Source organism: Oncorhynchus tshawytscha, linkage group LG26 (assembly GCF_018296145.1).
Source record: "Oncorhynchus tshawytscha isolate Ot180627B linkage group LG26, Otsh_v2.0, whole genome shotgun sequence".
Lineage (NCBI taxonomy): Eukaryota > Metazoa > Chordata > Actinopteri > Salmoniformes > Salmonidae > Oncorhynchus > Oncorhynchus tshawytscha.
The window spans coordinates 10,911,504-10,938,080 of record NC_056454.1 but is presented as its reverse complement, the minus strand read 5'-3'; the positions used below and the strand labels follow the sequence as shown (position 1 = coordinate 10,938,080).

The 26,577-nt window shown below is 43.5% G+C and overlaps 1 protein-coding gene across 2 annotated transcripts in view; it reads right to left on the bottom strand.

Annotated features, from left to right (window-relative positions):
* The window catches only part of LOC112225155 (acid-sensing ion channel 4-A), a 153,142-nt gene extending 141,500 nt beyond the window's left edge, over window positions 1–11,642 (bottom strand). The window contains exon 1 of one of the 2 annotated variants that reach the window (XM_024388835.2): window positions 10,500–11,642. In XM_024388835.2, coding sequence (XP_024244603.1) covers window positions 10,500–11,075 — 576 coding nt within the window. In that variant the 5' untranslated portion in view covers window positions 11,076–11,642. The remainder of the gene's footprint in view (window positions 1–10,499) is intronic. The other variant, XM_024388834.2, reaches the window with a different exon arrangement.
* Window positions 11,643–26,577: the final 14,935 nt, after the last annotated feature.

Below are 26,577 nucleotides of genomic sequence, written 5' to 3'. Positions count from 1 at the left end.
GTTAGATTACATGTTAGAAATTGCTGCACGGTCGGAACGAGAAGCACAAGCATTTCGCTACACTCGCAATAACATCTGCCAACCGTATGTATGTGACCAATACAATTTGGTTTGATTTGATTCGAGACACGCTATAAGTGAAATGTACTAGCAGAATGACACAATGAGAGGTGGCAAATTAAGCACTGGGAGACAAAATCAGATGACATTTCTCTGCACCTGAAGGTTGAGTGGTTTGTCAACATCATGTCTCCACACAACCTGCTGGTCTGGCACACAGGGACATTTTCTGTCTGGAAAGATTGGGCCATGTACAGAAATATATCAATGATCATGAATATTTTTGCATAACTTGTGATTTATTCAAGGTACTGTACAACCTTGTTCAAGTAACTAGTCTACCTTTAGAAATGATTTACTTTATTTGAATATATTAATTCCTTCATTAACTAAAGTACTGTTAAAGGTTATTTTCATTATTATTTCCACTTTTTTCCCCACTCAACATAACAGATGTCCATTTACACCAGTGCACCGTTTGCATCTGGTATTCTAAGTCAGGGGGGGACAGAGATAAATCATCCCACTATGGTGCATGCCCTTCTAAAACTCAAAAGTGCAAACTTTGTACTAGTTTAAATGCTTAGTAAATCAGGCCTAATGTTTTCTATATATAGCAATATTGGGAACCATACCACAGGCTTTAACAAACCTCTCTCACAGGAAAAAGGGATTCTAGTAGTGGTCCTCTTCATGACACTTGTGTTCTGAATGATCAAGACAGAATTTCACACCTGACAGTAATGCCACCGTATCCATATAGGTCCTACCTGGATTGCGTCATTTTTTTTAGCAATAGTGGCAAATATGCAAAAAGGTATCAAATGAATCTGTAAAATGAGCACAGAAAATGAAATACATTGTTTGAAATTCCGCTCGATAATTTATGCAAAAGTGGGGCCAGGACACTCTCAAAAGATCAGCAAGGGGCCGAGCCAAGTGTGTGACATTAGACATAATTCAGAACATGGGCCAATTGTCCAGCCAAGCAGATATACAGTACCAGGCACAGACAGTGCATCATGCAGATGCAGATAGCACTGGGGGTAGATATGCACCGTGACATTTGTGCTCCTTGTCATTTCCTGCCGCTGAATGGTAGCCCAAGTAATCACCGCTATTTCCATGCAAATCGCAGCCACAATGGTTTCTACATTTTAAATATCTTTGGAATTTAAACATTCATCTTTCAAAGTATATACGCGATACTTTTTAAAGAAACAACATGCAAGCATGTATTATCTTGTGTGGTCTAAAAGCAGGCTTGATACATTTCCACTAATGTATTCGGTGATTCGAAAACCCAAGCAAAAACAGCTCTCCAGGCTGTCTCCACTGAAGAAAGAAAAGAGTACTTACTGTACAGTGCATCTTTGGTCAGTAGCTTTCATCATCATCACCTAGGTTGTGTCCCAAATGATATTCCCTATATAGCGCATTACTTAGTGCACTATTCCCTATATATACTGAACAAAAATATAAAACACAACATGTTGGTCCCATGTTTCGTGAGCTGAAATAAAAGATCCTAGAAATGTTATTATTTATCTCAGATTTTGTGCACAAATTTGTTACATCCCTCTTAGTGAGCATTTCTCCTTTGTCAAGATAATCCATCCACCTGACAGTGGCATATCAAGAAGCTGATTAAACAGCATGATCATTACACAGGGGCACCTTGTGCTGGGGACAATAAAAGGCCAATCGAAAATGTGCAGTTTTGTAACCCAACACAAAGCCACAGATGTCTCAAGTTTTAGGGAGTGTGCAACCCCCTCCACTTGGCAGTGCATCCAACCGGCCTCTGCAGACCACGTGTAACCACGCCAACCCAGGACCTACACATCCGGCTTCTTCACCTGCAGGATCGTCTGAAACCAGCCACCCGGACAGCTGATGAAACTGAGGGGGGGGGGGTTCTGATTGGTTCTGATTGGCTGGGCCGGGCTCCCCAGTGTGTGGGCTTGGCTCCCAAGTGGGTGGACCTATGCCCTCCCAGGCTCACCCATGGCTGTGCCCCTGACCAGTCATGTGAAATCCATAGTTTAGGGCATAATTAATTTATTTCAATTGACTGATTTCCTTATATGAACTGTAACTCAGTAAAATCATTGAAATTGTTTTACATTGCATTTATATTTATGTTCAGTACAGTTCATTACTGCTCACACATCGGGAATAGGGTGCCATTTGGGATGCAACCCTACTGTATTCAGATAGAGAGTGCAAAACTGTTTTTCAAAACATACAGTAGGGTCTGAAATTATTGACACCCTTGATTATGATGAGCAATAATGACAGTATAAAATAAATAATTAAAATACTGAGCTATATTGTACGCTACAAACAATGGGGAGATTATGTTATTTAATACTAATACAATATCTCAGAGAAAGATTTTACCGAACAAGTAATACTTTTTTTTCTCAAAAAGATATTATTTAACATGTACTGTAATACTTTTTGTTCTCAAAAATATATTATTTAACATGTACTGTAATACTTTTTTTCTCAAAAAGGTAGGGGTCAAAATAAGACACCCATAAAGATTCCTATAAATAAATAGTAAAAAGTTTAGTATTTGGTCCCATATTCCTAACATCAAGCTTGTGACTCTACAAACTTGCATGCATTTGCAGTTTATTTTGGTTAGATTTCAGATTGTTTTGTGCCCAATAGAAATTAATGGTAAATAATGCACTGTGTCATTTTGGAGTCACTTTTATTGCAAATAAGAATAGAATGTTTCTAAACACGTCTACATTAATGTGGATGCTATCATGATTGCGTAAATCATAAATGAATTGTGAATAATGATGAGTGAGAAAGTTAGCGAGGGTCAAAAATCATACCCCCAAGACATGCTAACATCCCCTGTTATTGGTAATGGTGAGAAGTTAGCATGACTTAGGGGTATAACCTTTTACACTCTATCTTTTTCAAGCATCATTATTCACGATTCATTATCCGTAATCATGGTACACATTAATGTGTTTTAGAATTCTATTAGTATAAAAGTATAAAATATATAAAATCTTAGTATAAATTAATAGAATTTCCCTGTTCTTTTTAGCGTACAATATACAGTGGGGTGAAAAAGTATTTAGTCAGCCACCAATTGTGCAAGTTCTCCCACTTAAAAAGATGAGAGAGGCCTGTAATTTTTATCATAGGTACACCAAAATCATTAAAAATCCTACAATGTGATTTTCTGGATTTTTATTTCTCATTTTGTCTGTCATAGTTGAAGTGTACCTATGATGAAAATTACACGCCTCTCTCATCTTTTTAAGTGGGAGAACTTGCACAATTGGTGGCTGACTAAATACTTTTTTGCCCCACTGTAGCTCTGTATTTGATTTATTTATTTTATACACTCATTACTGCTCATCTTTATCAAGGATGTAAATAATTTCGGACCCCACTGTATAGAGAATAACAAATGTATTTTCAGCCCAATATTGTGTGAGGTGTGGAAATGGCTACTCATGGTTCATTACTTAATAGTAATAGACCATTGGAGCACACTTTACATGTAAATTAGGAAAAGTCAGCCCTATTGACTGAGTTCGACCAACAACTCTGTTTCTACTAATAGAAATGTTGCTCTAGACTAAAATCAAACTCGAACCTGGCTCTGGCAGCATCAGCAAATGCAGCAGAGACCCGGACCAAAACACAGCAACCAGATAATTAGTCACACTAGGCTTAAGGCCTGGGAAGCAATCTGACTGAAGGATATATCGATCCATGGAAGGGGGAGGGCCAGTTGGGGGTTATTATCAATCTTGTTGAACCAAGTCCTTCAGCCTGTGATGAAACGTGTGTGTACACACAAGCACGCACATGCATTTACACAACCAACAGCTTGGTGTGCTACTTCTCAAAAGGAGACAAATGTATGAGTAGATGACACCCAGGGGTTAGAAGGGGGTTAACTTCACTGGAGCATTTAGAAACCTTTATCATAGAGTTACAAGCCACCCCTAAGCTCTAGCTTCTCCTCGTATACAGCCTAGTGTTCCAAAGCTTGCAGAGGTAAGATGTTTTAAATCTGCTCAGAAATGATTAAAAAAAGACAAATTATTTAAGAATATAAACTGTTTGGTTTTGTATTATACAGTAGCTGGCCACAGGGTGGATTCATTTAATTAGATGTTGATGATGCATATTGAGTAAAGCAGCCGACCAATTTGACTAATTCATTTCCAGTGTGGAGGAGGACAGTGTTTGTTGGACAGGGCCCGGAATAGGTTACACCTACAGTACTGTTTGCGTATCCCCCATCAGAGAGCAGCTTGATACGGGATAAACTGAAGTATTTCTTTGTAAGGATCCAACCCTTTTTTTCAATTTTCGCGTAAAATGACATACCCAAATCTAACTGCCTATAGCTCAGGACCTGAAGCAAGGATATGCATATTCTTGATACCATTTGAAAGGAAACACTTTAAAGTTTGTGGAAATGTGAAATGAATGACGGAGAATATAACACATTAGATCTGGTAAAAGATAATACCATCATCGTTGATAGAGGTTAAAATATATATATTATCCCGTAGAGGTTAAATATAAAGTATATACATATTTTTTACTTTTACCCCTTTTTCTCCCAAATTTCATGGTATCCAATTGGTAGTTACAGTCTTGTCTCATCGCTGCAACTCCCATACGGACTCTGGAGAGGTGAAGGTTGAGGGCCATGCGTCCTACGAAACACGACCCAACCAAGCCACACTGCTTCTTGACACAATGCCCGCTTAACCCAGAAGCCAGCGACACCAATGTGTCAAAGGATACACCGTACACCTGGCAGCCGTGTCAGCGTGCAGGCGTCCGGCCCGCCACAGGAGTTGCTAGAACGCGATGGGACAACTCCATCCCTGCCGGCCAAACCCTCCCGCAACCCGAATGACACTGGGCCAATTGTGTGCTGCCCCACGGGTCTCCCGGTCGCGGCCGGCTGCGACAGAGCCTGGACTCGAACCAAGATCTCTAGTGGCACAGCTAGCAACTGCAAATGTGTGGTCTCCCTATGGTAAGCTGCAGATGTGGAGTAGCATGGTAAGCCCCCATAGCAGTGGAACTGGATGGCTAATTGACAGGTTGTTTCAGATGAAGCTCCAGAAAGGAGATCACTTTCAGGGTCCCACTTTCACGGGGGGGGGGTCAGATGCTAAACCCACTGGGGGACCTGATGTCATGCTCATGTGCATCACTCACTCCAAGACAAGGGTGACATGCCACCCCGGGAGAGGGTGGGTGCCAGCCCACTTGTTGACGGTGTCAACAAAGAGCACCGGTTCTTGGCAAATCATTTCACAGGACGACACAAAGAAATCAGATATAAAGAGTGCCTACTTATGTTGTTGACTTGGGAGTTTTTGTGTATAGGAAATTCACTAGAGCTTAGCAATAACAAGCTGTAGGTTAACACAACCTGGCTCAAAGCCGTATGCTGTATGGACAAAGCCCCAGATATCTAGTCAGGCAGTTGTCTGCCTTGGTAAGGATCAACAACAGCATCACCATACATGCTTGCCTAACCATTCTGCATACTATTGATTTCATTATCCTTGTTCCAACACTTCTGATTTGATTGAAATAGATGAGGTAGAGGAGATCAAGAACAGTTAACCATTCAGGATCACGTTGTTAAATATTCAATTATCTATTAAAACACACCAGCCTCTCAACAAGGACTTTACACACCAGCCTCTCAACAATGACTTAACACGCAGAAATGACAATTTGCAAAGGGGCCAAATTGAAGAGACCTTTAATTGCGACTGCGTTAACCCATGTTACATAGATTGCTGCACATCATACCAGCACCACTTAGTTAACCATATGAATATATGTAGAAGAGATCTGTCCTTATTGCAAGCTAAATCTGATAATGCAGCTGCAAACAGAGCTGACTGAGAGAGCAAACAAATCCAAAATATCCTCTTTAAAATGCCAAAGGGCTCTCTGCACATGCTGGGGAGACAAATTTACATGATAGCACAACACAATGAAATAACAATTATCCTGGAGGTTAAAAAAAACTGGCATGTTGGGTCAGCTCTATCTGGTGCTAAAATATTCAGAGTCAATATGATTTTTAATTACACCAAATGGTATAAAATGCTAGTCAAACAATGCTGACAATCTGCAAAGTTATTAGCCTAATGAAGGGAAACAAATCCTTCTGATATGTAATTATGTACGACCGCGTTCTAAAATAGATCAGCTATTTGTTTTCCTATTTGTTGACCAGTCAACACATTCTTAAATTCCATATGAACATCAAGACCTACTAGGAAAATAGATTGTTGAATTGAATAGGGACTGGGAACGGCTAATCTGTAAAACGTAAAATCTGTAAAACGTAAAATATGACAACGGTAGTAGCTGCATTTTTCTTATCAATTTATTTTCAAAGCAAAATAACAGCAAAAAATACACCAATCAATCTCCTGAAAAACGACAACAACTCTTTGTTAGTCCACATCTATCCAAGGTGTTTCTGACGACAGGCTTCCAACAGGTCTTTGATAGTCCACGTCTATCCAGGCTGTTTCTGACGACAGGCTTCCAACAACTCTTTGTTAGTCCACGTCTATCCAGGCTGTTTCTGACGACAGGCTTCCAACAAGTCTTTGTTAGTCCACGTCTATCCAGGCTGTTTCTGACGATAGGCTTCCAACATGTCTTTGTTAGTCCACGTTTATCCAGGCTGTTTCTGACGATAGGCTTCCAACAACTCTTTGTTAGTCCACGTCTATCCAAGGTGTTTCTGACGACAGGCTTCCAACAGGTCTTTGATAGTCCACGTCTATCCAAGGTGTTTCTGACGATAGGCTTCCAACAGGTCTTTGATAGTCCACGTCTGTCCAAAGTGTTTCTGACGACAGGCTTCCAACAGGTCTTTGATAGTCCACGTCTGTCCAAAGTGTTTCTGACAAAAGGCTTCCAACAGGTCTTTGATAGTCCACGTCTATCCAAGGTGTTTCTGACGATAGGCTTCCAACAGGTCTTTGATAGTCCACGTCTATCCAAGGTGTTTCCAGGCTGACGATAGGCTTCCAACATGTCTTTGATAGTCCAGGCTGTTTCTGATTCCAAGGTGTTTCTGACAATAGGCTTCCAACATGTCTTTGTTAGTCCACGTTTATCCAGGCTGTTTCTGACGATAGGCTTCCAACATGTCTTTGATAGTCCATGTCTATCCAGGCTGTTTCTGACGACAGGCTTCCAACAGGTCTTTGATAGTCCACGTCTATCCAAGGTGTTTCTGACGATAGGCTTCCAACAGGTCTTTGATAGTCCACGTCTATCCAGGCTGTTTCTGACGATAGGCTTCCAACAGGTCTTTGATAGTCCACGTCTATCCAGGCTGTTTCTGACGACAGGCTTCCAACAGGTCTTTGATAGTCCATGTCTATCCAGGCTGTTTCTGACAATAGGTTTCCAACAGGTCTTTGATAGTCCACGTCTATCCAAGGTGTTTCTGACGATAGGCTTCCAACAGGTCTTTGATAGTCCACGTCTATCCAAGGTGTTTCTGACGATAGGATTCCAACAGGTCTTTGATAGTCCACATCTATCCAAGGTGTTTCTGACGATAGGATTCCAACAGGTCTTTGATAGTCCACGTCTATCCAAGGTGTTTCTGACGATAGGATTCCAACAGAGCTACCTTGTTTGGATGACAAAGCTTCTTTTTCTTTGAAAATCATTTCATTCTTAGGGACCAGAATGTACAATAAATTGCTATGTACCGCTATCTCGGTGGGGTCTTGAGTGCCTCAAGCGCAAATGCATGTTTTTGAATTCCTTTTTGCCTACCAATTATTGCATTTCAAAGCACATGATTCAGACTCACAGTGTGTGTGTCACACCGTGTCATTTTTCAATTCAATTATGTGTCTAACTTGAGAACAGTGAAGTGTTCTGTGAGAGACCAGTTGAAAAATATCAAAATTAAATATCAGTTGCAAGGTAATAAAGACAGAATGTTTCTTTAGGGACAAATAATGAAATGACAAATGCCTTGGAATGAGACTATTCATGAGACACTTTTCCCCAGAGCAGCATCTCAGTCATTACCTAAACAAAACATCTGGAAACCTCTGAATGATCCATTGAAACTCAGCCCTGTGCGTAAGGCCTTCCCGATATATGCAAATCACTGAGGAAAAATAATAAAAAGTAAACAGAGAGAGAGAGAGAGAGAGAGAGAGAGAGAGAAAGAGAGAGGGGGGGAGATTGTGTGTGTTTAATTGCATCTTGCCTGTAATAACAATGCTTCTAGTGAGTTAGTTTAATATTCAGTCTTAGCTGCATACTTCTGTTGCTCCACGTTCCTCAGAGGCACGCATACATGAAAAGAGGAGTAAATGCAGTGTGAGAGAGACTGTGGATGGTTTTAACATCTGTTAGCTACCTAGTGCACATCCATCCCATCCTTTCCCTGCCTGCCCTTATCCAGAGCTCCCAAACCAGGAAGGCTGGCACCTTACACAGACTCTCCCTCCCAGTTGTGCTGCACTTGGGGGTGGAGTAAATGACTTGTCATGCGTGGAGGCAGTAGGAAGCCTGTAACAAATCTAACTGACAGCCCCCGAAATGCAGATCCCATAGCTGACAGAGAGAAAACATCAACTTAAGGAACTTTCTACGGGATCTTAATCTGTGCTGAAGTCACTCCCCATCCCGGGGAACTAGCGAGGTTTCAACAGCTGACACAGGACAGCCCCGTTCCTGGATGTCACAATCTTCCCCTAATTGATGTACTTAGAGAGAAGGGACTGTCAAAGTGTCATAGGACATTCTCATCAACTGGTGCAGCAATAGCTTGAACCCAAGCACTTTGCAAACTTTTGGAATTGCATCTCCAAAGCTGCCAGTATTTTGCCATCTTTACCCGTCATTTTATTATTCTTTTAGCATGATGAGAAAAAAAAGAGAAATCTACGTTGATCTTACTACATGTCAGGGGCAATAACATGTCACTATGTGAGTGATTCTTTTGAAGATCAGAAGTACTACATATAAAACAAGCTGCCAATACATTGCAACAGTCACAGAAATAAGGAAGGATACGTCATTATTTCCTTGGTCTGTAACATGGCAGATCAAAGGGTGTTACTGTTTAATCACCATGAAAAGAGAGAATCCTTGGGTCTCAGGAAAGTGAGCATATCAATGTTCAACACAGCCTATTAGGACTTGACACCAGTACTTTATCATCACTAAAGCCATTGCATATTCCTGTTCCTCCTGGACAGAGGGAAAACATCCATCTGCTATCAGGACTGTGGCTTTAATAAATAGTGCACAACAGACAGACAGACAGACAGACAGACAGACAGACAGACAGACAGACAGACAGACAGACAGACAGACAGACAGACAGACAGACAGACAGACAGACAGACAGACAGACAGACAGACAGACAGACAGACAGACAGACAGACAGACAGACAGACAGACAGACAGACAGACAGACAGACAGACAGACAGACAGACAGACAGACAGACAGACAGACAGACAGACAGACAGACAGACAGACAGACAGACAGACAGACAGACAGACAGACAGACAGACAGACAGACAGACAGACAGACAGACAGAGGACCTTACCTTCCTGTCCGAATGTGAGAGAAGCTTATGGAATTTATTTTTTATTCCTTTTAGTCAATCTGGCTAATGCAAAAATCATGTATGTCTGTCTCTAAATATTTAATCTTAACAGCAGTGAGATTGAAATACAACGTTGGCGGAACATTACTCCTCCCCTCCTGAAAGGTTCAAGAGCTGAGAGAGCTAGGCAGCGGTTCTGCAATGCCAGAGAGAGAAAGAGGGAGGGAGTGAGGGAAAGAGAAGTTCGCTTTTAAAATATTATCTTGTTGCCATGAACTCTCTCAGCTGCTGGCATCAGAGGTAGCACAAAACCACAGCATGTATTTAAAAAGTAAACAGTCTTTTTTTCCCTTTAGGGGAGCCAGAGCAGTTGTTCCATGCCGTTACATTCTCAAACACTAGGAAATCATGAGAGAACTGTTGCTGCCCTGTGCATGATGAAAGCTAACTGACACAGAGCTCTGAATCCTATTTGTATAAGCTTGTCCCAGTAAAAAGCACATGGCTCTTCAAGTAACACCAGAACAGAAAATTTAAATGACACTAATTACACTTTAAAGTATTGAGCTGACTCCAACCTTTTCTTTCAGGCCTCCAGGTGTTTTGGAAAAACACGACAAGTGCTATGTCCCAAGGAATTGTGTTTTATAAAATTCAGAATACATAAGAACATGGATATTTATTTTTCTAATGCCTTGTGTTTTCAGTATTTTAAATGTTTTAGTTTAGATGAACACCGAATGAAATGAAATTCTTTCTCAGAACAAGACACAAGCAAGTCTAATTTGGGAAACTTTTCAACTTACCACAGAGAAGTCCTCGGCAGAGCAGTTCTGTCCACTGAAGTTGCAGCTCTTCAGCATCTCATCCAGCTGATGTCCCGTCCGGTTGAAGATGTCCTGCATGTCGGGCGCAGGATAGTCCAAATCAGTGGGCTTGTGGCCATCTCGGTTTTTTGGAGGTAGACCTGTGAGGTTAGCCAGGTGGTAGATGTCGGCATCGGTGAGAGCAGAGAAACGAAAGCGGTTGATGTTGCAGATGGTCACAGCAGGAAAGACCATCTCAGGGCTTGCTTCCTCATTCAAAGCCGTGACGTGAGGGTGCTCCAGGTATGAGATGGCACACTTTGCTGCCTGGTACAAAAAGAGTGCCAGAGAAGCCAAAAGGGCAAGTGCCCAGAGGGTCTGCCGAATGCCCAGGCGCCCCGAGACAAAGATGTGGTTAATCCCATGGAGAGAGCTGGAGTTGGCAAAGCCAACCAGGTCCTTAGCTGGAGGAGTGCAGCTCTCCTCAATCAGACTCTCCTTGTCCCCATCCTGTTTGCCTTTCTGCTTCTCATCCTCCTCTGCAAATTTGATTTTGCAAACAAATTCGATCGGCATGTGGGCAGCCAGGTCTGCGTTTGGGGTTGTTTTGATGACAGCTATCAGCCCTGATCCACTTGTCCCGTCTTCCCTGGCCGTTGATCTCAGAACAGATTATAACTACACAAAGAAGAAGAAAAAAGGCACGAGAGAGTTGCTGTTGCTGCTGCTTCTGCTGTTAGTGCTGCTGCTACTGACTGCCACTGCTCATAGTGACTAGTGCTGCTGTGTAGCTGCTGCTCAGGATGCTTGTCTCAGTACTTGATCAGCTGGCAGAGTCTTGCTTATCAGCAGTAATACTGCTGTCAAAAAACACCCTTTCAGACCCATAGATGAAAATGCAGCGTTTTGAGTCGAGCTAAGAGGCATGGGGCTACTTAATGATTCATGAGAAGGCAGCATTGTGATTATTTCCTCTTCACTGGCGCGAGCCGCAACTTCCCCCGTCGTACGTCCCTGATCTTCCCATAGCCTGCTCCTGCTTAATCCACTTGTTTGTAATGCTGTTTTTACTCCTTGACCGTAATAAGTTGGTTTCAAAGGTTGTTCTACCAAACATCCGGTGCTTGAGGTGAATTTCAGTGGGTCACAGGTTTTTAATGCCACCCCCCTCGGGTTCCCCAGAGAATGCCTAATTTGAAAAATAATGAGGAATGAGATAAGTAGAAACGAGCAGCAGGTAACTCCTAGCAATCAATCTTCTCTTTGGGAAAAAAAAGTGAAAGACTATCGATCCGGCTGAAGCATCTGTCAGAGATTAAGTAAGGCAGTACAACGGTCCTTTCTTATCAGGAATTAATGGCAGCGTCACAGGCTCCAGCATGAATTTGAATTAGTGGATGCCTTCTTATCTGGGACCAAGATGACGCTGGAGATGTTGAAATAAAGTATCGATCTACCCCCCCCATGCTGTTAATAGCCCTTTTCCAGATTGCCAAACTAAATTATGTAAATAGGGGGCACAAAATTGGGCTCCCTAATGCATGTTATTCCCCTTTAAATGGGATTACTCATGCTGGTCACATCACACGGCTGGAACCTTTAAAGAAAAGGCATATTTAAAAGGTGAATTGAACTGCTTTAAACACATGTGCCAAGTCCCCTCAAGATGGTGACAGGGTAGAAAAACAGGATTATTACAGATTGAACAAGGAACTATGGGGACAAGCTTTTAAGTATTTTTTGCTCCCCCTCCGCTGTCTTAGTTACTCACTACATAGACTGGGGGAGTAAGTCATACTGTGAAATAGCAGGGAAGTTATTTTTGGCAGTATAAACAATTAGCATGACATCTTGTTAAATTATAGAAATAATGAATGATCACGGATTGAGATATTGATTGCAAAGACAACAATATATCCTTGGTTTGTGCAAGCCAAGGCAATTCCTATCCACAGTGAGAACTGACAAGGTGCCCCCAAGTAACTATTGATGCCCTAACCGTGACTCCTCACTGTATATTTCTCCTTTGATCATTGTCATGGTAGTCACTCCTACAAGCGGTTTTACTTTGTCAAACAAAGGACCCTTGATCGTAATTCCTTATAGATACATTGAGATATCTAAGGAACATGGTTTAACCTTGCTTCTGGCAGCGAGGTCTGCTGGACATGAAGTCTTTGATATAGAGATACCCTGAGAATGCTGAGGTTATTTACAGCAGCCACACAGAGATCTGGGGTTGATCATCATCCTGGGGGAGGGGTACAGCCCTCAATCCAGCCTACAAAAAAAATATAGAAGACACGTTATGGCAAATGGAATAACTTCACGTATTGGAGATCATTATATTTGCCTTCAGCCAAGACATGTAAAAAAAAAACTATATATCGCAGGGTAAAGTGAAAATCTTATGCTCTGAGCTCCAAACAGTGCAGGTCAAAAAAAAGATCTGTAATTGAATTAACCTTTATTTAACTAGGCAAGTCGGTTAAGAACAAATTCTTATTTACAATGATGGCCTGTATGAATGAGACAATAAAAATAATAATATATGCACATTTACAACTGTAGCAATGATAAATGTGGGGGAAGGGGAAGTGGGGGTGAGGGCAGGGGAAGTGGGGTGAGGGCAGGGTAAGTGGGGTGAGGGCAGGATAAGTGGGGGTGGGGGCAGGGTAAGTGGGGGTGAGGGCAGGGGAGGTGGGGGTGAGGGCAGGGTAAGTGGGGTGAGGGCAGGGTAAGTGGGGGTGGGGGCAGGGTAAGTGGGGTGAGGGCAGGATAAGTGGGGGTGGGGGCAGGGTAAGTGGGGGTGAGGGCAGGGGAGGTGGGGGTGAGGGCAGGGTAAGTGGGGTGAGGGCAGGGTAAGTGGGGGTGGGGGCAGGGTAAGGGGGGTGGGGGCAGGGTAAGTGGGGGTGGGGGCAGGGTAAGTGGGGGTGGGGGCAGGGTAAGTTGGGGAGGGAGCAGGGTAAGTGGGGGTGGGGGCAGGGTAAGTGTCTGCTGGGGAATGCCCAATGTTTTTTATCACATTTTTGAAATATTTTGAAAGCTGTCACTTAAAATGTCAATAAGGAGGAATGGGTACATCCAGCAGTACTGTAGCTCTAGTAGTTGTAAGCTATAGGTTTTAATAGGAACCAGTGAAAAGGAAAACCATGCTACTGATAACCTGTAAGAGGAACCAACTGCCACTCCCAGTAGCCTGGTAATTCCCTGCTATGTGTTGTACCTCAGAGAAGGATCTTTGTGCTTTTTTGTCAGATCCTTCTTTATGTTGAGATGCATACACTACGATCCTTTCAGCATCCATTGTTCATGCACAAATCACATATGGAATACAGAGTATTTTCTGATTGGTGTATTTGTAACACACATCACAACAATCCAAAGAAATGGCATTGTGACGATAGTAATGAATAATGTGGAAATTGCTTGGAGAATTGCCTGGATTGTAAACTGTCATGGTTAAAACATATTGATACTACAGTAGCTAACATGGGGAGAAGTCTGTCCATAATAAAGCACTGCTCTGCATTCTTAAGAACACTATCAACAAGGCAGGTCCTACAGGCACCTGGACTACTGTTCAGTTGTGTGGTCAGGTGCCACAAAGAGGGACTTGGGAAAATTGCAGTTGGCTCAGAACAGGGCAGCACAGCTGGCCCTTAAAAGTACACGGAGAGCTAACATTAATGACATGCATGTCAATCTCTCATGGCTCAAAGTGGAAGCGAGATTGACTTACTCATTACTTGTTTTTGTAAGAGGTGTTGACAAGCTAAAGGTATCGAACTGTCTGTTTAAAATACTAGCACACAGCTCGGATACCCATGCAAACCCCACAGGACATGCCACCCAGAGGTCTCTTCACAGTCCCCAAGTCCAGAACAGACTATGGGAGGAGCACAGAACTACATAGAGCCATGACTACAAGGAACTCTATTCCACATCAGGTAACTGATGCAAGCAGGTAAAAATACACCTTATGGAACAGCGGGGACTGTGAAGTAACACACACATAAGCACAGACACATGTATACACACACATGATAACGTACGCACTATACACACGCGTACACATGGATTTTGCATTGTAGATATGTGGTAGTGGAGTATGGGCCTGAGGGCAAACACTTAGTGTGTTGTGAATTCTGTAATCAAATCAAATCAAAACAAATTTTATTTGTCACATACACATGGTTAGGAGATGTTAATGCGAGCGTAGCGAAATGCTTGTGCTTCTAGTTCCGACAATGCAGTAATAACCAACAAGTAATCTAACTAACAATTCCAAAACTACTGTCTTATACACACAAGTGTAAGGGGATAAAGAATATGTACATAAAGATATATGAATGAGTGATGGTACAGAGCGGCATAGGCAAGATACAGTAGATGGTATCGAGTACAGTATATACATATGAGATGAGTATGTAAACAAAGTGGCATAGTTAAAGTGGCTAGTGATACATGTATTACATAAAGATGCAGTAGATGATATAGAGTACAGTATATACGTATACATATGAGATGAATAATGTAGGGTATGTAAACATTATATTAGGTAGCATTGTTTAAAGTGGCTAGTAATATATTTTACATAATTTCCCATCAATTCCCATTATTAAAGTGGCTGGAGTTGAGTCAGTGTGTTGGCAGCAGCCACTCAATGTTAGTGGTGGCTGTTTAACAGACTGATGGCCTTGAGATAGAAACTGTTTTTCAGTCTCTCGGTCCCAGCTTTGATGCACCTGTACTGACCTCGCCTTCTGGATGATAGCGGGGTGAACAGGCAGTGGCTCGGGTGGTTGTTGTCCTTGATGATCTTTATGGCCTTCCTGTAACATCGGGTGGTGTAGGTGTCCTGGAGGGCAGGTAGTTTGCCCCCGGTGATGCGTTGTGCAGACCTCACTACCCTCTGGAGAGCCTTACGGTTGTGGGCGGAGCAGTTGCCGTACCAGGCGGTGATACAGCCTGCCAGGATGCTCTCGATTGTGCATCTGTAGAAGTTTGTAAGTGCTTTTGGTGACAAGCCAAATTTCTTCAGCCTCCTGAGGTTGAAGAGGCGCTGCTGTGCCTTCTTCACGATGCTGTCCGTGTGGTGGACCAATTCAGTTTGTCTGTGATGTGTATGCCGAGGAACTTAAAACTTGCTACCCTCTCCACTACTGTTCCATCGATGTGGATAGGGGGGTGTTCCCTCTGCTGTTTCCTGAAGTCCACAATCATCTCCTTAGTTTTGTTGACGTTGAGTGTGAGGTTATTTTCCTGACACCACACTCCGAGGGCCCTCACCTCCTCCCTGTAGGCCGTCTTGTCGTTGTTGGTAATCAAGCCTACCACTGTTGTGTCGTCCGCAAACTTGATGATTGAGTTGGAGGCGTGCGTGGCCACGCAGTCGTGGGTGAACAGGGAGTACAGGAGAGGGCTCAGAACGCACCCTTGTGGGGCCCCAGTGTTGAGGATCAGCGGGGTGGAGATGTTGTTGCCTACCCTCACCACCTGGGGGCGGCCCGTCAGGAAGTCCAGTACCCAGTTGCACAGGGCGGGGTCGAGACCCAGGGTCTCGAGCTTGATGACGAGCTTGGAGGGTACTATGGTGTTAAATGACGAGCTGTAGTCGATGAACAGCATTCTCACATAGGTATTCCTCTTGTCCAGGTGGGTTAGGGCAGTGTGCAGTGTGGTTGAGATTGCATCGTCTGTGGACCTATTTGGGCGGTAAGCAAATTGGAGTGGGTCTAGGGTGTCAGGTAGGGTGGAGGTGAAATGGTCCTTGACTAGTCTCTCAAAGCACTTCATGATGACGGAAGTGAGTGCTACGGGGCGGTAGTCGTTTAGCTCAGTTACCTTAGCTTTCTTGGGAACAGGAACAATGGTGGCCCTCTTGAAGCATGTGGGAACAGCAGACTGGGATAGGGATTGATTGAATATGTCCGTAAACACACCAGCCAGCTGGTCTGCGCATGCTCTGAGGGCGCGGCTGGGGATGCCGTCTGGGCCTGCAGCCTTGCGAGGGTTAACACGTTTAAATGTTTTACTCACCTCGGCTGCAGTGAAGGAGAGGCCGCATGTTTTGGTTGCAGGCCGTGTCAGTGGCACTGTATTGTCCTCAAAGCGGGCAAAAAAGTTGTTTCGTCTGCCTGGGAGCAAGACATCAGGGTCCGTGACGGGGCTGGTTTTCTTTTTGTAATCCGTGATTGACTGTAGACCCTGCCACATACCTCTTGTGTCTGAGCCGTTGAATTGAGATTGTACTTTGTCTCTATACTGACACTTAGCTTGTTTGATTGCCTTGCGGAGGGAATAGCTACACTGTTTGTATTCGGTCATATTTCCGGTCACCTTGCCCTGATTAAAAGCAGTGGTTCGCGCTTTCAGTTTCACGCGAATGCTGCCATCAATCCACGGTTTCTGGTTTGGGAATGTTTTAATCGTTGCTATGGGAACGACACAACTTCAACGCACGTTCTAATGAACTCGCACACCGAATCAGCGTATTCGTCAATGTTGTTGTCTGACGCAATACGAAACATATCCCAGTCCACGTGATGGAAGCAGTCTTGGAGTGTGGAATCAGATTGGTCAGACCAGCGTTGAACAGACCTCAGCGTGGGAGCTTCTTGTTTTAGTTTCTGTCTGTAGGCAGGGATCAACAAAATGGAGTCGTGGTCAGCTTTTCCCGAAAGGAGGGCGGGGCAGGGCCTTATATGCGTCGCGGAAGTTTGAATAGCAGTGATCCAAGGTTTTGCCAGCCCTGGTTGCGCAATCGATATGCTGATAGAATTTAGGGAGTCTTGTTTTCAGATTAGCCTTGCTAAAATCCCCAGCTACAATGAATGCAGCCTCAGGATGTATGGATTCCAGTTTGCTAAGAGTCACATAAAGTTCGTTCAGAGCCATCGATGTGTCTGCTTGGGGGGGAATATATACGGCTGTGATTATAATCGAAGAGAATTCCCTTGGTAGATAATGCGGTCGACATTTGATTGTGAGGAATTCTAAATCAGGTGAACAGAAGGACTTGAGTTCCTGTATGCTTTTGTGACCACACCACGTCTCGTTAGCCATAAGGCATATGCCCCCGCCCCTCTTCTTACCAGAAAGATGTTTGTTTCTGTCGGTGCAATGCGTGGAGAAACCAGCTGGCTGCACCGACTCCGATAGCGTCTCTCCAGTGAGCCATGTTTCCGTGAAGCAAAGAACGTTACAGTCTCTGATGTCCCTCTGGAATGCTAACCTTGCTCAGATTTCATCAACCTTGTTGTCAATAGGCTGGACATTGGCGAGAAGTATACTGGGGAGTGGTGCACGATGAGCCCGTCTCTGGAGTCTGACCAGAAGACCGCTACGTTTCCCTCTTTTACGAAGTCGTTTTTTTGGGTCGCCGGCTGGGATCCATTCCATTGTCCTGGGTGAAAAGGCAGAACACAGGATCCGCTTCGCGAAAGTCATATTCTTGGTCGTACTGATGGTGAGTTGACGCTGCTCTTATATTCAGTAGTTCTTCTCGACTGTATGTAATGAAACCTAAGATGACCTGGGGTACTAATGTAAGAAATAACACGTAAAAAAACAAAAAACTGCATAGTTTCCTAGGAACGCGAAGCGAGGTGGCCATCTCTGTCGGCGCCGGAAGTACAGGATTTTAACGTTTTAAAAATTGTACAACTGCCTTAATTTTGCCGGACCCCAAGAAGAGTAGCTGAAGCCTTGGCAGCAGCTAATGGGGATCCATAATAAATACTAATAGCATTCAACAGACCTCCAATGAATTGTAGGGGTGAGCCCTACAGACTATGGTAAATATCATATTACAGGGTGTCCAATCAAAAACATACTTTGACCAATGGGTAAAATAATATGTTCATTGTTTAGATACTCCTCTAAGAAAACCAATGAGCCAAACCTTATGTCTCTACCATAATCTGTTTTACCCTTGTAGGAAGGCCAAGATTAGTGTGACTAAATCAATAACACTTGCAATAAAAATCTGGAAAATAGCATTGCGTCAGCTAGGCTGGATTCTGTGCGAGAATTAAGTTAAACTGACAGGCTCACCATTGAACTTGTCATCTTCTTGAATCCGGAGGACATGAAACAATATAGAGGTAAGATAGATATCGATTTTTGAGATATTGATGACATGTATTTTCATATTTTAGTATACACTTTTCATATTAACGCAAAATTCATATTATTTTTGGAATATTTCTCAGAAAAACACATGTATCTCTGTGAAATGTCACTGATCATTCTGCACACTATTTATTTTCAAAGTCTTCTACATTTAATTGAATTTGGGTCATGTTAATTTAGTTTTTTGCAGCCCCAGAAACCACTTTGCAGAAGACCACCACTGTCAACAGAGCTCTGCGCTCATTATCGTCGGTATTAGGTTATGAAATCCAACATTTTATATGTAATGTTAATGATAAGTTACAACACTGAACAATTCAGAACATAAAGAATGATATTTGTATTGGTAAAATGGATTTTATAATATAAGGAAGTGAAATTGTATCACCAAACCTGCCCAGAGTGGATGGACACCATACATATTACATTTAATAGCCTTTCAAATGTCACTTCACTGGCTTAAGGCTATGCAACACCTTTTGAGCACACTATACACTAATTTTAATCAAAAGTCAGAATTGACTTTACTTTTGGCAAACCTTTAGGAGCAGTAGGGGAGCTACTCAAATAACACAGTGCAATGTGCAATTGCTTCAAAAATCATATTAGAGGATATGGTCAAGATGCTTGCTATAAAACCAAATATCACATAATTACCAACAATTTGTCAATTAAAAACGATTGGGATGGAAGGCATGAACTGATACTGTATGCAACAACCAAAATCAACAGAAACTAAGTTGAACTGGAGAATTCTCTTCACGCTTCAGTTTTGTGCTACATAATAAATCCATTATGTTGCACCTGTTTCGCAGTTCATTATATTTTTTTATTTATCTTGGAGGAAAATACATTTTCTTCAATCTCTGTTGAATAAACGTTTCCTGGGGGTAAACGTTTTCCACACAGGCATTTCTATTCATTCCCAAGAGTGCAACTATGAGATATGGAGTTTGAGATTCTGCCAGACCCTAGCCTAGCCTAACCCTGCTACACAAGCAAATGAACTGAGACTTTGAGGCTATGTAATTGTCGTTAGAGGTTTTCATTTTGACAGTTGTTAAAAGATGCTCCTTGAATGCAGGTGAGGTGACTGCTACCTCAGCAGTAACACAGGCGGGTATCTGCACCAAACAGACAACCCAACTGCCTGGAACAGGCCAGGGAAATGTCAGATTTGCATAACAGCTACAAAATATTGTATTTCTTGTTTCCTGGTTTCTCCTCTGAGAATGGGGGACTGTGGGAAATGGGAGGATTAACTGATTTACAATGTTTAAAAAATATATATACTGAACAACAATATAAATGCAACATGTAACAATTTCCAAATTGTTACCGAGTTACAGTTCATATAAGGTAATCAGTCAATTTAAATACATTCATTAGGCCCTAATCTATGTATTTCACATGACCGGGAAGGGGTGCAACCATGGGTGGGCCTGGGAGGGCAGCCCTGCACACCCACTGGGGAGCAAGGTCCAGCCAATCAGAATTTGTTTTTCCCCACATAAGGGCTTTATTACAGACAGAAATGCTCCTCAGCACCCGCACCAGTCCTCCTCAGACAATCCCGCAGGTGAAGAAGTGGGATGTGGAGGTCCTGGACTGGCTACACGTGGTATGCTTTTGTGAAGTCGGTTGGACGTGCTGACAAATTATCTTAAACGATGGTAGAGAAATGAACGTTAAATTCTCTGGCAACAGCTCTGGTGGACATTCCTGCAGTCAGAATGCCAAAAGCACACTCCTTCAAAAGTTGAAACATCTGTGGCATTGTGTTGTGTGACAAAACTGCACATTTTAGAGTGACCTTTTATTGTCCCCAGCGCAAGTTGCACCTGTGTAACGATCATGCTGTTTAATTGGCTTCTTGATATGCCACACCTGTCAGGTGGATAGATTATCTTGGCAAAGGAGAAATGCCCTCTAAGAGGGATATAAGCAAATTTGAGAGAAATATGCATTTTGTGCCTATGGAACATTTCTGGGATTTTTATTTCAGCTCATGAAACATGGAACCAACAATTTACATGTTGTGTTTATATTTGTGTTCATTATAAAAACATTACTATATATACTGATTGTTTCAAGCAAAAGTACCAAAACTTTTGCTGATGTTGTAGCTGAATTGTCTGAATAAAGTTGAATGTAATTTAGTCTACATTTATTCCAGTAAAACATCATTTTCACCAAGTAACAGAGATCCCAGTTTGTAAAAACTCAAGTGTAAAATTCAGGGAGGATCACTGAGAACTGTCACAAAGTAGTTTTCGACAATACCATTGAATAACATTGAATAACATCAATGTATTTATATAAAGCCCTTTTTACATCAGCAGATGTCACAAAGTGCTTATACAGAAACCCAGCTTAAAACCCCAAACAGTTATGGCCTAAACCATTTCTCAATTAGCAATTTTAACACTGGCGAACATTGGCGATTGTTAGCAATGCTATACCTACTTTATGATAAACGAGACATTTTCTTTTTGAGGGACGGCTTAAAGACATTTACTTTGGAGTTTACATGAGGTAATGCATGGAAGTGAATGTATTAACTTACTGCCTTGAGAATATAACTGAGACCAACCTACCTTACTGTTAACTCTAGCAATGGAATTTCTGCTTTACATCCAGTCTCCGTTTCATTATAGATTAAGTCATTTTGACTTTTTATTCCTCTGAAAATGCTGAAATAACTGGTATGGCATTGAAAGCCACTCAGGTATGGCATTGAAAGCCCCCCCCACCCGTTTATGCGGAGATTGGATCAGTCACTTAATTCTGCTACCATGGTTTAATACTACATGAAAGGAGATCCAAAGTGCCAGGGCCTAATGAGAGCTCTCATTATTAAGGTTAGACTATCTACTGAAGGACCATATGGATGGACCATATCTCATTTTGCTGTACGTATGATTGTAATCCATTGCCCTGGGGGAAACAGCAAGTGTAGCCTGTGCAGTGGACTGAGGAGTTGACATGTTTTGCAAACATGAGCTGAAAGCTCAAGGTTCACAGGTTTTTGTTACAGCTCTGAGGATCATTTATATTAAGGAACACATGCAGTACGCTGCTTAATTACAAAAAAAATGCAACGTCTTACCCATGTATATCTTCAATGTTTCAGTATGAGAATAATATTGGGAGAAGTCACGGAAAGTGCACATCCCTTGACCTCCCAGGTAGTGCTCTACATATGTGAGAACATTAAGGAGCACAGTACATTACCTTCAGTGTATTGCTGCCAGTGGGGGGAAAAGTACCCAATTGTCATACTTGAGTAAAAGTCAAGATACCTTAACAGACTCAAGTAAAAGTGAGTCACCCAAGTAAAATACTACTTGAGTAAAAGTCTAAAAGTAGTTGTTTTTAAATATACTTAAGTATCAAAAGTGAATGTAATTTCAAAACTATACTTAAGTATCAAAAGTAAAATCCTATCAACAGTAAATCCTATCTAACACCTTATATTAGGCAAACCAGACACCACAATTGTCTTGTTTTTTTTATTTATGAATAGTCAGGGGGACACTCCAACACTGACATAATTTACAAATGAAGCATTTAAGTTTAATGAGTCCGCCAAATCAGATGCATTAGGGATGAGCGGGGATGTTCTCTTGATAAGTGCGTGAATTCGACCATTTTCCTGACCTACTAAGCATTCAAAATGTAACGAGTACCTTTGGGAGACATGGAAAATGTAAGGAGTAAAAAGTACATTATTTTTTTAGGAATGTAGTGAAGTAAAGGTAATCAAATATATATATATATATATTGTTAAGTACAGATACCCCCAAAAAACTACTTAAGTAGTACTTCAAAGTATTTTTTACTTAAGTACTTTACACCACTGATTGCTGCCAATCAGCTCCTCTAAACTACAGTTAAAATGAATGGGAACTGTCACGTGCCTTTACACTGCACGTTGTAATTTGGGCTGAATAAAAAAACGTTATTACGCATTCCTGCGCCTGTCTCCCGAATCATTCATACCAACGCGACAGGGAGAATAGAAACCAAGGCTAACAAATGCAACATTAATCGATAAAATATCAAATTAAAAAACAGGGGTTGTTGACAATGGGTAGGGTATCCAAGTATTGACAACCACATTTGGCAGAGCTCTTTATCTACAGAACAGTATAAAGGACATACCCAAAATAGTGCAAACTTCCCAACAGTATGATATTATTTCTGTCCTCATCCCCTCACCCGTGTGCGGACCCCCATCCCCAAGTAAAAGAAAGAAAGGTACTCTCTTCCATAAGCAAAGGAACAAAAGCTAAATGTCACAGGCTGAATCTCCTTTGCCAAAAATCATTCATGCGCAATTTCTACAACACATAGTGTCTTGTAAATAATAAATGCACTTTCTTTTTAAGAGCTTCTTAATATAAATTCCTCTACCTCTTCAAAAGTTCATGGGAGTGTCTGTGTTTCTGTGGCCGGCAGAAATAGCAAAGGCCTTGTAACGCCAGGGGAGAACATTGACTGACTGAACCTCATCTGTTTGCATCTGACTGACACACAGAATAACAGTCCAGTTCAAAACAATAGATGACAGAAGACAGCAGTGGGGTTCAGACAAAAACAATGGGTGGTGAAAAAATACTTTTACATATAAAATGTTTTTCCGGTTCACGAAGCAAAGTTTGCACTGATAAAGACAAGTTGTGTGTGTTGTATAATTAATAGCGAGGCGCTCCAAACGATTATTGCTTACTTTGTAGATGGAGACATTGTGATTAAGTGGACTGAGAAGGCTATATTTCATGTGGGGCACCTCTCCTCCTGCCTTGATGATATACCTGTTTGTTTGATGTCTTGATGCAGAGCGGGATGCCTCATTAGAGGACAGATGCTAACTTGTTATTGGGCTCGTAGGCTGTCAGTGCAGGACAGATGGGACGCACGCGGATGAAAGCCTGGGAGGGACTGATGACCCTCTTCCCCTCCCCATAAGCAGCACAAACACGACGGGAATCACACTCGCAATCCTCCCCCTGCTTTGACAGAGCCTCACCTGCCCTCCAGCCCCCACTAAAAGAGGGCATGTTCTGCCGCCAGCTGTGTACATCACCACCATGCACGCCATGCCACCCAGACGCGGTGAAGTCTGAAAACTCACTCCTGCCCTTAGAGGATTTCACACAGTGAGTCAGTGACAATGTTTTGAGGGAGGGTGGTGGTGGTAGCGGGGAGAGGGTTGAAAAGTGTGTTTGACTAGCTGGATCTTATCTCTAATCCAGTTATTTTGAGAGGTAGAATCATTGTTTGTTTGTGTCATCTTATCTTTCAAAGGAGGGGGGGACCCAATGAAACTACGGACTACGGAATGCAAGTCGAACGGCTGTTCCGTGTAAGGGAAGGGGGGAAGGAAAAAACAGTCTTAGAGCAATAACACATTAAATATACATTTTGAGACTGTGTAAGAATTTATCCAAACAGTCAGGCTCTCCACTAAGTGAAGAGCGTCACAGCCACTTCGTGCAAGAAAAGTTGAGGTTGCATTTAGTAAAGAGGTTCTGATCCTCCCGATGATGAAAGAACAGCATGCCTGAATAAACAGCGTCCCTAGGGAGAGGCCCTGATGCAGGATATTAGAGACAGAATAAATAATGTTATGTTGCAGTATCATCGCTTGCCTGATCAACCTTCTCCAGGCATGATATTCGAGTGACAGGAGAGCAGGCACCTAAGCTGCTCATTAGCATTGGAGGAGTGATTGGCTAGCTAGATGAGGTTGAAGGGGAGCATGAACAGGCTAGCCAGGGGGCAGAGAGGGATGAACTGCATAAATATTCTAGATCAGTCACCCGATGCTGATAATTATAATTATAATTTGGGTGGGTGTGTAAGGGCCGACGCCGGACAGGAGAAGCATGTACGGGGAGTCAGACATTTATTCGGGAACAGACATAGAACAAGACAGGAACAGCATCAGCACACGGGTAACATGTACATATGAAAAAGGTGATTGAGTGAGTCCAGGTGAGTCCAATATTGCTGAAGCGTGTGACGAGGGAAGGCAGGTGTGCATAAATTATGGTGGCAGGAGTGCGTAATGCAGAGCAGCCTGGCGCCCTTGAGCGCCAGGGGGGAAGAGCGGGAGCAGGCGGGAGCACGCTTGACAGTACCCCATCCCACCAGTGCGAGCCGGCCAAGACATGGGTGCTGGGCAAGCCGGCTGGGGGTAAACTCCCCACGAACCAGCAGGGGCGTGGGAGCTTGGCGAGCCGGCTGAGGCATAGGAGCCTGACGATCCCTCTGCGGCGTGGAAGCCCGATGATCCGGCGGAGCATGATGTGGGATGGGAACCTGACGAGCCAACCAAGGCAAGGAAACTTCTTGAGCCAGCTAGGACATGGAAGCCCGACAAGCTGGCTTAGGCACCCCCGGTTACATCAGCGGAGGAATCCAAGGCCAACGTCACCAACAAAACGAGAAAACTCATGGGCCGGCTGGGCGAACAAGACCCGACGATCCGGCTGAGGCCTGACGTGGGATGGGCGCCTTCCAAGCCACCGTGTTATGCAGTAGAGCGCACAGTGTCTCCAGTGCGCTATTCTAGCCCGGTGCGCTCTATTCCAGCTCCTCGCATTGGCCGGGCTATAATGGGCATCCAGCCAGGAAGGAGGGTGCCAGCTCAGCGCTCCTGGTCTCCAGTATACCTCTTTGGAACAGGATATCCTGCGCCGGCTCTGCATACTGTGTCTCAGGTGAGTCTGCACTGCCCAGTGCGTCCTGTGCCAGTGCCCTGCTTTTGCAGGGCGAAAATAAACATCCAGCCAGGACGGGTTGTGTCAGCTCTACAGTCCAGACCTCCAGTGCGCCTCCACAGTCCAGTACGTCATGTGCCTGCTCCCCGATCTCGCCCTGAGGTGTGTGTCACCAGCCCAGTACCACCGCTGCCGACACCACGCACCAGGCCTACAGTGCGGGGCCTCCAACGACTGTTCCCACTCCGGGATCTCCAGCGACGGTCCCCATCCGGTGATGATCCACGGGTCAGTGCTACAAGAGCGGACTCAGTGTAAAGAAGGGGGGCGGCGTCCAGAACCAGAGCCGCCACCGAGGTTAGATGCCCACCCAGACCCTCCCATATAGGTTTAGGTTTGCTGCCGGGAGTCTGCACCTTTGGGGGGGGTACTGTCACGCCCTGACCTTTAGTTATCTTTGTTTGCTTTATTATTTTGGTTAGGTCAGGGAGTGACGAGGGTGGCATGTGTGTTTTTGTCATGTCTAGGGTTTTTGTCTTGGTAAATGTAGGTCTATGGTGGCCTGAGTTGGTTCCCAATCAGAGGCAGCTGTTTATCATTGTCTCTGATTGGGGATCCTATTTAGGTTGCCATTTTCCATTTCGGTTTTGTGGGTTATTGTCTATGTGTAGTTGCATGTCAGCACTCGTGTTTATAGCTTCACGTTCGTTTTGTTATTTTGTTTAGTGTTCTTCGTTGAAATAAAGAAGAATGTATTCATCTCACGCTGCGCCTTGGTCTCCTCGTTATGATGAACGTGACAGCCAGCTGGAGCGTGGAAGCCCGACGAGCTGGCTAGGCACCCCCGGTTCCATCGGCGGCGACCCAGGGCCGACGTCACCACCAACCGGAACACCAGTACTCCCCAATGCTTTGTGTGATGGCTGCTGCGTTCTGTAAGGGCTGACGCCGGACAGGAGAAGCAGGTACGGGGAGACATTTATTCGGGAACAGACATAGAACAAGACAGGAACAACATCAGCACACGGGTAACATGGACATGTGACAAACAATGCAGCACTGGGGAACAGAGCTGGGGAACTGACAAACATAGGGGAGGTAATAAACAGGTCATTGAGTGAGTCCAATATCGCTGTAGCGCGTGACAAGGGAAAGCAGGTGTGCGTGAATGATGGTGGCAGGAGTGCGGAATGCAGGGCAACCTGGTGCCCTCG